The sequence below is a fragment of the Zingiber officinale genome, chromosome 4A, assembly GCF_018446385.1.
Source record: "Zingiber officinale cultivar Zhangliang chromosome 4A, Zo_v1.1, whole genome shotgun sequence".
Classification (NCBI taxonomy): domain Eukaryota; kingdom Viridiplantae; phylum Streptophyta; class Magnoliopsida; order Zingiberales; family Zingiberaceae; genus Zingiber; species Zingiber officinale.
The window spans coordinates 160,630,886-160,643,492 of record NC_055992.1 but is presented as its reverse complement, the minus strand read 5'-3'; the positions used below and the strand labels follow the sequence as shown (position 1 = coordinate 160,643,492).

General features: G+C 36.1%; 2 protein-coding genes across 2 annotated transcripts; one reads left to right on the top strand and one right to left on the bottom strand.

The window, feature by feature from the left end:
- Positions 1–120: 120 nt before the first annotated feature.
- LOC121971997 (3-hydroxyacyl-[acyl-carrier-protein] dehydratase FabZ-like) lies at positions 121–3,907 on the bottom strand. Its single transcript, XM_042523563.1, has 4 exons — positions 3,629–3,907; positions 3,477–3,537; positions 3,240–3,384; positions 121–601 (listed from the first exon to the last, which is right to left on the bottom strand). The coding sequence occupies exons 1-4, from the start codon at positions 3,876–3,878 to the stop codon at positions 344–346; spliced, it is 714 nt and encodes a 237-aa protein (XP_042379497.1). The 5' UTR covers positions 3,879–3,907; the 3' UTR covers positions 121–343.
- A 475-nt stretch (positions 3,908–4,382) lies between these two features.
- LOC121971995 (long chain acyl-CoA synthetase 9, chloroplastic-like) lies at positions 4,383–12,230 on the top strand. The gene is made up of 12 exons (XM_042523561.1): positions 4,383–4,574; positions 4,823–5,311; positions 5,488–5,568; positions 6,750–7,019; positions 7,826–7,957; positions 8,037–8,210; positions 8,301–8,530; positions 9,501–9,618; positions 10,760–10,891; positions 10,972–11,106; positions 11,177–11,383; positions 11,808–12,230. The coding sequence occupies exons 2-12, from the start codon at positions 4,865–4,867 to the stop codon at positions 11,970–11,972; spliced, it is 2,091 nt and encodes a 696-aa protein (XP_042379495.1). The 5' UTR covers positions 4,383–4,574; positions 4,823–4,864; the 3' UTR covers positions 11,973–12,230.
- Positions 12,231–12,607: the final 377 nt, after the last annotated feature.

The window sequence follows — 12,607 nt, the reverse complement described above, 5'->3', positions numbered from 1 at the left end:
ATTCTTTAAAAAATATATGACATGAACTAGACAACCAGGTAAAGGCTCGAAGCTCGGCCAGGAGTTATAAAGAAACTTTATTTGAAACTGGGATGAATCAATAACAGTCAAACAGACATGTGATATCGAACAATTTATATTTCAAAAAAGATTCTACAGAATTTTCAGTCATCCCTCAACTCTTCGTGCACAGATTATTTCAGAAAATGAAGGTACCACACAAGTTAAATATGCAGGTAGTTCTAAATGAACAACTCAAAGAAACAAAAACAGAATGACTTTTGATCCAGTGATCCTCTCATCCTGGGCAAGATGCATCGGGGAATCAGTTTGTGTGGGGAAATCACTCGCTTCCAGAACCTGTAGCCATTAGAAATTCGCCCTCGCAGACAACTTCACCACCAACATATGCCTTCCCTTCCATTTTCGCAATTCCGAAGCGTTTTTGCAGCTTGACCAGGGTCATTCTCATTACCAAGGTGTCCCCTGCAATCACAGGCTTCCGGAATCTTACTTTGTCAATTCCAGCAAAGAAGAAATTTTCACGAGAGCCACCCACTTCAGGCTGCAACATGACCAGGCCACCTACCTGGGCCATTGCCTGCATCACCACATCAACTCATGTTTTATGCAACAGAACAGACAAGATCGAAGATATTATGATGAGGGACAAAATTTGGATCATTCGATGTGCTCTATAGAAGTGTGATCTGAGAGTTCTGTAAACTAGTACTTGGTTTCAGTAAACCATCAAGAATTAAGATTCTCAGTAGATTCTGCAGTTGCTGAAGTTAAAACAAGTCAGGTTACAGTATCAACTATAAAAATTGGCTATTCCATTCTAGCAAATACAAGTTGGGTCCCTAATACTGAAAAATTCCCAGCTTAAATATTTTCACACCATCATCGAACAGATTGATAAGTGATGTTTTATACCCAAATTGCGCCAACAATCAACAATACGCTCTGTGTGCGTGCAATTATCTCAGTAAAATTTGGCACAACTTTTTTATACGAAATATTGTTCACCAAGTGACTAGAGGATTAAAAATTGTCAATGCCATATTTTTGATAGTTTATCCACAATTTTATATTTTTGGTAGTTTGTTCTCATGTTTCAAAGAGTTTGAAAATATTAGTATCAAATAGGTCTATTTTGGTGAAATTTTGATCTAAAATTTCATATGTATCATTGTGTTTAGTGAAACAACCTGAATGGTCTGAAAAGGTTATTCTGGTACAATGGGTGAGGCAGGATCTAATTTGCACATTTTTTTAAAGGAGGTAAGGTTTGGAATTTTTCATTATAAGGTGCGATCTGGATATCTGCCCTTCCATTTGTTTTCTTTTTTAACATTTCCAGATTAGAATTTTGGCATAGGCAGGCAGCAATTGTTTGACAAGAGTAATGCTTGTTTAATAACAGAAACAAAGCTAACATAACTTATTAGTACAATAAGGTAATACAAATTGATGAGGTTTAAGAGATATCACAAATGAATGCTGGCAAAACAAGTAAAAATACAATAAGCAATGAATTATTCAGGTTGCACTATTAAACAAAGAACCAGAAATCATCAAAGGGAAAATAATAATAATAATCAACCTCTAGCATTATTGCTAACATTAGGACTAGTTTTGTAAAACTCCTTGAAAGTCATGATGACATGATCTGGCCACTCAACTAACAAACAATATGGGCAAATTCAGTTCGAAGAGGTGGATACTCATCATTGGTCACTCAATATGTTTTTTTTTTAAAAAAAAATACAATATTAATTTCATTGTCTTCTTGGGAGGTCAACTATCATCACCAAAAGTCTTCTTCAATCATGTAGACCAACTTAGTGTGAGTTCATAAGATTTATAAATTCTGTCCAAATAGTTCCAAATAAGGCTTCAATTGCATAATAAATTATTATTTTTCACTCACCTAAGTTTTGGACCATAATGAACAATGAAAATACTTGTGATTAAGAGTGATAATTAGTGTAGCAGTTGAGCTAGCTCCTTCAACATGGAGATGTGGTAGTTATAAGTTGATGAGTATAATAATATGAGACAAAATAGAGTGACAAGGTATGGGCATGTTCAAAGACGATTTCATAGTGAAAAGTGTTGAGGGAGATTAAAACTAAGTCAATATAATAAAACATAATTTGATTAATTTAAATGCTATTAGTGATATAATATTGCAACCGATCCTAAATTGTTAGAACAAACAATGGTTGACAATGATGATGATGATGATTGTAGAAATAAGGCAATTATCTAAACTCTCCTAGGTCTTTGTCTCATGACTGATAAAAATATTTAATTCTTTATTTAAAGATGCTTCAGTATACAAATAGATTTTGGCATTCAATATTTTGGGTTAATGGCATGAAAAAAAAAATCAAGGTAACAAAATTAAACTGAGATCATTCTAGCGATTCCTAACTTCAAGTTCCCAGGTCATTAAGCTGTTACTATAGGTAAGCGTTTCTGCACACTTCTTGGAGAGCATTAAAGTTTCCAATGAATTTTTCCATCATTATATGATAAAGATTACTATCAAGTAACTGTTTTTACAAGGATCCCAAGATTTAACTATGAAAAATTGTAGCATACAAACATTCATTTATCTGATCTTTTAAACTCTTATCTGGATTTAAAGATTTAGAAAAGGAGGGAAAGGACGATTCCTTTTCTTCAATTTGGAAACAAAGTTTGTATGAATAAAGAATGAAGATGCAGCTGACATCCTAGTTAGTCCAATATCAGAAGCAGTGAACTATTTGCGTTGATTCATAGGCTAGTTGAGTCTACCAAGACCTGGTTGAGCTTGAGCATTTTATCCATTGATTGATTGATTCAACCCTACTGAGTAAATTTTCTCATGTGGGACACCAATAACAATTCGGTATAATTGGGGAATATTGTAAGAGGATCTTTACTGGAAAGAATTACCGACTGTGGTTGCACTTCGTTGTATACTAAATTATCAACCTTTTCCAGTTTGCTACTTTGTTTTCGGGGACAACCACACATATTAAAGTAGGTATAACTTAAAGTATTAGCAGGTAAATTTTAGTTAGACTTCTCAATTTCTCCAAACTGAGAAATTCATGTCTTTTCCATCCCTTTTCCTTCTAGATCTTACTCCGTCTAGCTAACAAAGTTCCCGAGAAAGCCCCATTCAGTATAATTGAACAGTAAATCTGTGACTAGAGAATTCTTTTTAATGATTGAGTAGATACCTCGACCATGAGAACACCAGGCATTATAGGGCGGTCGGGGAAGTGTCCAGGGAAGAAGTTATCGTTGATTGTAACATTCTTGATACCAACAGCCGTAACTCCGGGTGTGTATTCGATCACTCTATCAACCAATAGAAATGGAAACCTGCAATCCAAGGGCAAAAATCTCATTCGTCGAATCTTCTCGAGTAAGGTAGGTACTCAAAAATAAAAATCTCATATACAAAATAAACTCACCGATGAGGCAAAATACTTCGGATCTGATTTATGTCCATTACGGCCGGGAAAGGCGGAAACCCTTCAAAGAAAATCGGCAACGACAAAAACAATCAGAACTTCGATTTTACATGTCACTCATGTCTGAGCAAAAGAATATGAAAAGAACAAACTTTTCTCGATAGGAGCATCAACTTCCGTAGTCACGACGCCGTCGACGGCGCATCGGGCGACGAGCCGGCCCCTCTTGGAACCCACTACCGGAGCGGGAGTCCGGATGTTCGAGAAGAATAGAGGCTGAGAGCTTCTGGCACGGAGCTTTACGGAGGGAGGGGAGAAGGGCTCCGGCTGCCCGAGTGGGCGGCGGAGGGTCGGAGGCGGTGAGAGGAAAGATCTGGCGGCCATGGCAGACGAGGCTTCCATCGCGACACTGTCTGTGAGCGAGCCAGCTTATGCTTAAATACAAAGGACCTCCATTAGATTTCACCTTCACCTTAAAGGGCTATTTTCTACAGTCCGATCGGAGAAAATTTAATCTCAGTCGTTGATTCCCTATCTCTCATCAATCTCCAGGATCAAGCGATTCTAGATCGGACGACTACCAAGTATGCCTCCACAGGAAATCCTACAGAGAGCACCGTATTAAGATTTGCTGCTGTGGTTGGTCATCTTCCTGGACGGCCATCAAGAAAAGATATTGGAGTGGGTCCCAGATGTGGACGATATCCCACCGTCCACGTGTAATTTCGATTTGTTACTTATTAGGGCGTTGTTTGACATTTTTTAAAAAAGAAGTGCCTTTTTACGAAAACGACAATAAAGGACATCATTTTTAATTTTAATAATAATAAATGTAATATAATTATTATTTAATTTGTATTGGTCAAAACAGTTGGTGCCGATGTGTTTGCATGAACATGAAATGCGTTCCATATTGGCACGTAGACGTTCTCGCACAAGTAGAGAGAGAGAGAGAGAGAGAGAGAGAGACTAGGGATCGGCCTTCGACAACCGTCGCACGATCTTTTTCTCGATCTCATCGATCGTCTTCTCCATCGCCTCGACCACACGCCGAATCTCTTCGACGACGACGCCGGATCGATGTTGTCTACCTATCACGTACGAAATCCATCTTGCCTCTTGATCATCTCCTAGTGCAATAATGTCGATGACCTCTTTCGTGAAAATGGAATGCGTGTATTTTTTTTTATCGTACTTTATGCATATGTAAATTGATCGCGGTTTTGTTTATTCTCGTTTAAAATTGGTTTCTCCTCTTGTTGATTGTGATCTAGGGTTCTCAATTTCTACATTTGAAACTCTATCTAATCATGTTACGCTCTTTGTGATCTTTGTTGCCAATGAAGTGACCTCGTCTCGGGTGACGGAGTAATTGCTCGTGTGCAAGTATGAATCCTTATCTTGTTGCCATTGTTGTTCCTATTATTGCTTCGGTGTTATTACGGAGATCAAAGAAGGCAAAAACACGGGGTTTGCCGGTTGATGTTGGGGGAGAACCTGGTGTTGCAATTCGCAACTACCGTTTCCCTTCTCCATTGCAATCACTGTGGGAAGGAGTCTCGACTCTGGCTGAGCTGTTTGAGCATTCTAGCAAACGCTTCCAGCACAAGCCTCTTCTTGGATCTCGGAGACTTTTGGCAAGGGAAACAGAAGTAAGTCCGGATGGGAGGTCTTTTGAGAAGTTCCACCTGGGAAACTATGAATGGATCAGTTATGGTGATGCTTTTAAAGCTGCCTGCAGTTTCGCATCTGGTCTTGTGCAACTTGGCCACAAAAGGGATGAGCCCATTGCAATATTTTCAGATACACGAGCAGAGTGGTTTATTGCTTTGCAGGTAGATTTCTTGACATGCATCCTGACTACTTGAATATCCATCTTGATGTTAAATGGATAACAAGTTTATTGGTGGAACATTTAAATTATAGCACAAGAACTTGTCTTTGCAAGGCACTTGTTTTCTTTATACGAAAGTTGTCAGGTTGCTTATATAGTTCACCTTTCTTAAAATAGGGGTGCTTCAGGCAAAATATCACAGTTGTTACAATATATGCTTCGCTAGGGGAGGAGGCTCTTTGTCACTCTTTAAATGAGGTTTGGTTGCTCTGAACTTTATTTATATATACATGCATACAAACATCATACAATTATCATGCTACATTCTTGTATTGCATATATATTTGCAAAATGTATTTCCTCCACAATTATTAACTTTAGTACTTTCTCTGTTTTGAACAGTGAGATTACATTTATTTTGTTTATTAACAAGAAAAGCACATACTATTTTTCAATCCTCGTCAATTGTTTCAAGTGCTACTACTAAGAAAGGTGGCTTTTCACATACCTAATAACGAAAGATATGCCATATCCCATTTAATTTTTATTGTTTTATTATTCTCTTTTCAGTTCAATATAGATTCGATAATTGCAATTGACTAACTTATGGAGATCTCTCTTGCATGCTTTCCTGATTTTTTTTTAAAAAAAATTGACTAACTTGATGGATCAACAGACAATCTAAATATATATACATATTTTGGATCAAGTGGCATACATGCATGTATAAAAGTTGGCAATTGAGGAAGCATTTAAATAATGTAGCGCGTTGAATCTTTTTCTTAATTATAATTTACTTAGAGGGACCATCTTTCCCTTACACTATTTTAGTTATTTCAATTGGTTGAAGGGTCACTCTTGTATTCCAATAGTTAGGAAACTATCTTTCAATATTGTTTGGTGGTTCTCTTGCAAATTTGACCCTATATGTCAAAAATATATATAAGTTCAACTGTGCAGTCCATGAGTATCATTTTGGTTCCTTGAGACATGGCTATTTTCCCTATTGATGCATGACCTCTGGCATGAAAAGTTTTGCTCATTCCTTCGCCTCTTGCTTTCATATTTTTTTTCTTCTTTTTTGGTAACATTAGCAACACAAGTAAACTTGTAAAAGTTCAATCTATACCTTCGGTGAAAGATCATCCATTGACCCTTCCCATGAAAGTAGTCTACTTCTTTGCAAAGGATGATCATTTCTGTGCTATGGCTTCTTAACAAAGCTCCCGAGTAATAAGTGGATCAACAAAAACAGTTTGTTTTTATATCAATTTCTTTGTTCTTGGTAGCATTTTGTGGATTTTTGTATCAATTTTAACACAACTGAACTTGTAAAAGTTGAATCCATTGTTTCAGTGTGCCATTTTGTGGATTTTCATGTTGCTTTTTTATCTTATGGAACACAAAAGTTGCAATCCTAACTAGTACATATGAATCAGACAGAGGTATCGACTGTAATTTGTGGACCGAAGGAACTGAAAAAAGTGATCGACATAAAAGCACAGCTTAATACTGTAAAACGTGTTGTTTATATTGATGAAGACGGTGTTTCAAATGAGATTTCATTGGACAAGAACACTACCTGGGTGGTTGCATCATTTGTTGAAGTAGAGAGAATGGGCAGGGAAAAGCCTGTGGTTCCGTATCTGCCTAAATCAGCAGATATTGCTGTGATAATGTACACAAGTGGTAGCACTGGTCTGCCAAAGGTTTGTTTAACTCAACAGTCTTGTTGGTTCAGATTATACATTCTTGCATGATATATTGGTTTTAGTTGCTAGGTTGGATTCTGGAAGTAATCATTTTTGCTTGTCTAGTTATGGTTATATTTCTTTCTATTTATCTAAGCTGGATTCTGGAAGTAACATGTTTTCTGGTCTTATCATGGATATAGTGCTGCTTCATAATGTTATTATCAGTCAGCAAATGTAATCTTTTGTTGGAATTCCTATTGGATGTGTTAATTATTCATGCAGTGCCTAGTCTAGTATTCTGCTTTTATATACATCCAAGATTGGTGAAAGATCTAGCATTGTTCTTCTAGGTTTCATCTTGCTCTTTATTTTGTGACTATTAGTTGTAACATTGACATGTAAGCATGGACACATCTAACACTATACAAATATTGTTAATTCATATATGCAAGTGAAAATTTCATCTTGAAATACCTGAAACAGAGTTTGGGGATCATGTAGTAGCTTTGTTTTTAGATTGAGTTTCCCCTTCTAGTAAACTCACAAACCATTAAAGAAAAAAAATAGAATATGCACCCCAGTGAAAAAAAATAAAGGAAAATAATCTAATGGAAATGCTTATATTATCTATTTCCAGCTTTAAGCTGATAGACATTTAAACTACTTAATTTAAGTATAAAATTAAATGTAGTTTTATGCATAGTGAAACTCTGTCCTGACTATCCATGGCAAACCCTTACTGAGTTCTGATTATGTCATGTCCAAACATGCTCCCATGGTTGCTTATCTGCTGCATTTCTAATAATTTGAATCCCATGTAGGGGGTAATGATGACACACGGCAATGTTCTAGCTACAGTTTCAGCTGTTATGACTGTTGTCCCTTCCCTTGGTACTAAAGATATATACATGGCATACCTACCTCTAGCTCATATTCTTGAGTTGGCTGCAGAGGTGAAGGGCTTCAGATTTTGAGCTTCCCAAATTTCACTTACTTTCTCAGATAATAACTTTGTCAATATGCTCCATGCAGCATGTAATGGTTGCTGCAGGAACTGCTTTAGGATATGGGTCACCTTTAACTCTCATTGACACATCGAATAAGATAAAGAAAGGAACAAAAGGTGATACTTCAGTCCTGAAACCTACCTTGATGCCTGCTGTACCTGCTATCCTTGATCGTGTTTGTGATGGTGTGCGAAAAAAGGTCTTGTCAATTTTCAGAGAAGTCATTTTTGTTGTCCTTTTGGCCTGAGGCTCTTGTACATTTTTCATTGGGCATTCGTTTTCCTTTCAGGTAGATGCTAAGGGTGGGTTATCAAAGAAACTATTTGATATTTCATATGGTCGTAGATTGGCTGCGAACAACGGGAGTTGGTTTGGAGAAACTAGTTTTGAGAAGTTCTTTTGGAATTTTCTTGTCTTTAGAAAGATTCAGGCTGTTTTAGGAGGTCGTGTACGATATCTACTCTCTGGTGGAGCACCTCTTTCTTGCGATACTCAAAGATTTATTAACATTTGTTTTGGGTAAGTACATCACCATTCCATTTCTATGATAGATATGCACATCATTGCAACACAAACATTTAGGGGCGTCTGGATTTGCAGAAGCAATAGCGGGCCCTTTATTTCTGTGTATAGATTTAAAACTGTAAATAAAATATGTGCAGCAATGTGTGAGAAAGTAATATAAATACAAACTATCTCACACCCAGATGCAATCAAGACAAGGAGAAAGTCTTGTTAAGTTTTTTTAAAAAGATTTGGGTGAAACCATATTCTGATGACCAGTGTTCGTCAGCAACTGATTCTCCCTTCATGTCTGTGTCTCTAGAGATCTGAAACTTTAGCTCTAGGTTGTGTGCAATTTTAGTTGACAATATGTTGTGTTCTACCTGATTTATTCTGATCTCTCTTTTCTGTTACTTATTATTGTTGGATTTGTATGTCCATTTTTTTTATATGACCTCAGTTGGCTTATATTTTTTCCAATTGTCTTTTAAATTTTACTAAGTAGATACAAGAAGACTATAGTTTATGGTTTTCAAAAAAATTGTGTACAATCATAATCTATACAAATGGGACTTGGTACTAATGAATACACTTCATGGATACCTAAAATTTAATATAGGGCAGGTCGACATGAAATCGGTTATCAACTAAAACACCAAGAGATTAGAATCGGGAGCTTACACATTTGTGCATGGACAGATCTCTTTGTAATGTGTCTTGAACCTATCCAGGTTATGGACTTGAATAATGTGCTGACAAGAGGAACCAATGGTGGTGTACAATAAAGTTGACACTTGCCCATTTGTTCTTGGACGGAGACATTTTGAGAAGAAATTGGGTTCTTGTTCCATGCATGGGAGTAAAATATGCAAACAATTTCTTGTGTGTTATTTTTTTTTTGCACAATTTTCTTGCAAAAAAAAAAATTCTAAATTTCTTGTTGGTGGCATTTATTATTTCCTTGATCTTCCTAAATATAATTCAGGGCTACAGTAGCACAAGCATATGGTCTGACAGAAACTTGTGCTGGCGGAACGTTTCAAGAAGCTGATGAAATATCTCTTGGTGCTGTTGGTGCTCCACTTCCGTGTTCATATGTCAAGGTAGTAAATGTTTGGTATCTTGTTGTGAACATTGGCAGAACAATTAGGCAATTGGCAATGTAGATCATTATCCACCTATTTAATTGCATTTATGCAGATTACTTTGTGCTTTCACCCCTGGTTCCTATGTGCCTCTACCCTTGTTTGCAATTTATTATGCAAATATGTTTAAAGATAGTTTTCTCAGATTTAGGATTATCTTCCCTTTTATTTCTCACTAAATGCTTTGGTGGATAGCGATGTTCCATGCATCAGTTTACTTTCCAACTAAAATAGCAACTGCATAAACTCTGCCTATTCATTTAGCAAACTGTATGCTACACAAGGCTTTTGGAAAGAGTTGTTTTAATTTATATATTTTTAAAATTTCTTCATGCCACCGTTTAGATATCTCATTCGTATTCATCTCATGTTCAACCATGGCATTCAGATTCACTGCAATTACTCAATTCTTATTCTAGTCATATTTTGGGGGTATCTATCATAAATTATGTTCATCTTGTTTTATTTCTTGATACTTTGCTGTGTTCGTTGATAAGACAATTTTTTCAATCTAACTTTCAATCTGATAATTGAGGTTATAGTTTCTTAGTGAAGTTGTACTTTTAGAGTATTCTTTCTACACAAGTCACAATCTATGAAGAACTCCTGACTATCAAATGTATAAAGGAATAATATATTACTTGTTAATAACATGAAACTAAAGATTCAGATTGCTCTTTGCATTAGCTATGTCTTAGCGATGAGTGTGATGGCATGTTCAGTTTTACCGATGTATCCTCTACTATAATAATCGAGTGAAATCTTAGTTGAATGAAATCAACTTCTAGGGAATAATACATCCTCATGGAATAGTTGTCGGACTAAGTTCATTTCCTCAGTCCTCACAGAGCTATTGTTAGTTGCAATAGCTGTCAGACTAAGTTCATTTGCTTACAGGATGAGACATTGGATCTCTTAAACTAGTAAACTACTATATTGAAAAAATAAACAATATTTTGCGTTTCTTTTTGTTACATACTTACATTGGGCAAAGTTTTTTCTTTATAATCTTCATAGAATTAGCTGATGTACTGTGGATGAAAATGTGTTACCACTCTCTTAGATCTTCTATATTAATACAAAACATTTTTGGTAGCAGTTGATAGATTGGTCCGAAGGTGGGTATTTAGTTACAGATAAACCAATGCCAAGAGGGGAGGTAGTTATTGGAGGTCCAAATGTTACTGCAGGGTACTTCAAAAATGAAGAAAAGACTAAGGAAGTTTACAAGGTATACTAGTTACAGCATCGCTTATCATGTTAGTATCTTATCATTAGAACACTAAGGTGCATTGGTGCCCAAATCAAAAGGTTGACGAGAGAGGAATGCGTTGGTTTTATACTGGTGATATAGGAAGGATTCACCCTGGTGGCCTCCTGGAAATCATTGATCGCAAAAAGGATATAGTAAAACTCCAACATGGTGAATATGTCTCCCTAGGAAAGGTAGGATGGTGATTAATTATTTCTGTTTTATTAATGTTCAGTTTAGCAAACTCACTGTTCTTTCTCGCAGGTGGAGTCTGCTTTAATTGTGAGTTCCTATGTGGAGAACATCATGTTGCATGCCGATCCTTTTCACAATTTCTGTGTTGCACTCATTGTTGCTGCACACAATACTTTAGAAGATTGGGCTTCCAAGCAAGGAATCAATTGTACCGATTTTTCAGATTTATGCCAAAAAGAGGAAACTGTGAAAGAAGTCCATGGTTCACTGCTCAAGGTTCGTATCTCCATATTATAATATATGATATATAAGCTCAATTTTCTTTTATCTTTGTTGTCTGCAAAGATAAGATGGCCTCTCCTACTCGCTTGTTTATGTTCAAAGGAGGACTTCTTTTCACATGATTAAGTAACCTCAACTTTCACATGTTTGAACACAATCTAGATGCCAGGATTATTTTACGTAGATTGGTTTAATGTTAAAAGTTCAAATAAGTATCATAACAGGTACAATCACATGTAAACTGTATCACCAATCTGGTTGTTCTTTTGATATTAAGAGTGCATCATTTCATCATCTGGCTTCGTTGCATCTTTACCTCATCATTTCTCATATCTACTTAGATGCTGTTTCAATGAGTCAGCATCTAATATATCAATTGATGAAACTGATACTAACTTCTTATTCAATTTGGAAACAGGCGGCGAAACAGTCTCGACTGGATAAGTTTGAGATCCCAGCTAAGATCAAGTTGATTCCTGAACCATGGACCCCCGAATCTGGTCTGGTCACTGCTGCACTCAAACTCAAGAGAGAAGCCGTCAGAAAGGCATATGCTGATGACCTTCAAAAGTTATACGCGTGAATTTTTTTCTTTTGCCGCTACAGCATTCTACATTTTGGTGACAATTTTTTTTCCCTCTCTCAGCAACTAATGAAAGTTTATTAGTTTTGTTTTTAGCTTGTTTTCTCTTGAGGAAAAATACCTTCGAAGTTTTTTTTTAATAATAGTGCTCCCAATCTTGGAGAGCATTTTTGGGCATGGGAATTTGTTGAAGTGTATTTGTGGTTGTATCCTCATTATCGGAGAACTTTTCTTTTTCTCAAGATTTTTAGGGTGATTGTCCAACATGTCTTTTAGAGCTACAATTTGTGATTGAGGATGGCAGGATGCTAATATTTTGGTATTATATGTAAAAGAAATTTGCAAATAGATGAATTAATTGAATGAAAATGATAATATGCACTTTAGTAGATAACTATGAAGGACGAGCTTAACATGAGCTACCCAGCTCTTGATGGGATGCCTCATAAACATTAATACTCTGTTTAAGCAGAGGAGTGAACGATAAATCTAGAGCATGAAAAAAGAATGGAAAGAAAAAGAAATCTCACTTATTTATATTTATCGAGGAGTGTAATTTTGTGTAATTTTTGTAACTGACAAAAATTGTATGCATTATTTTTTTTGATATCTAATGTAATTTTATGAATTAAAAA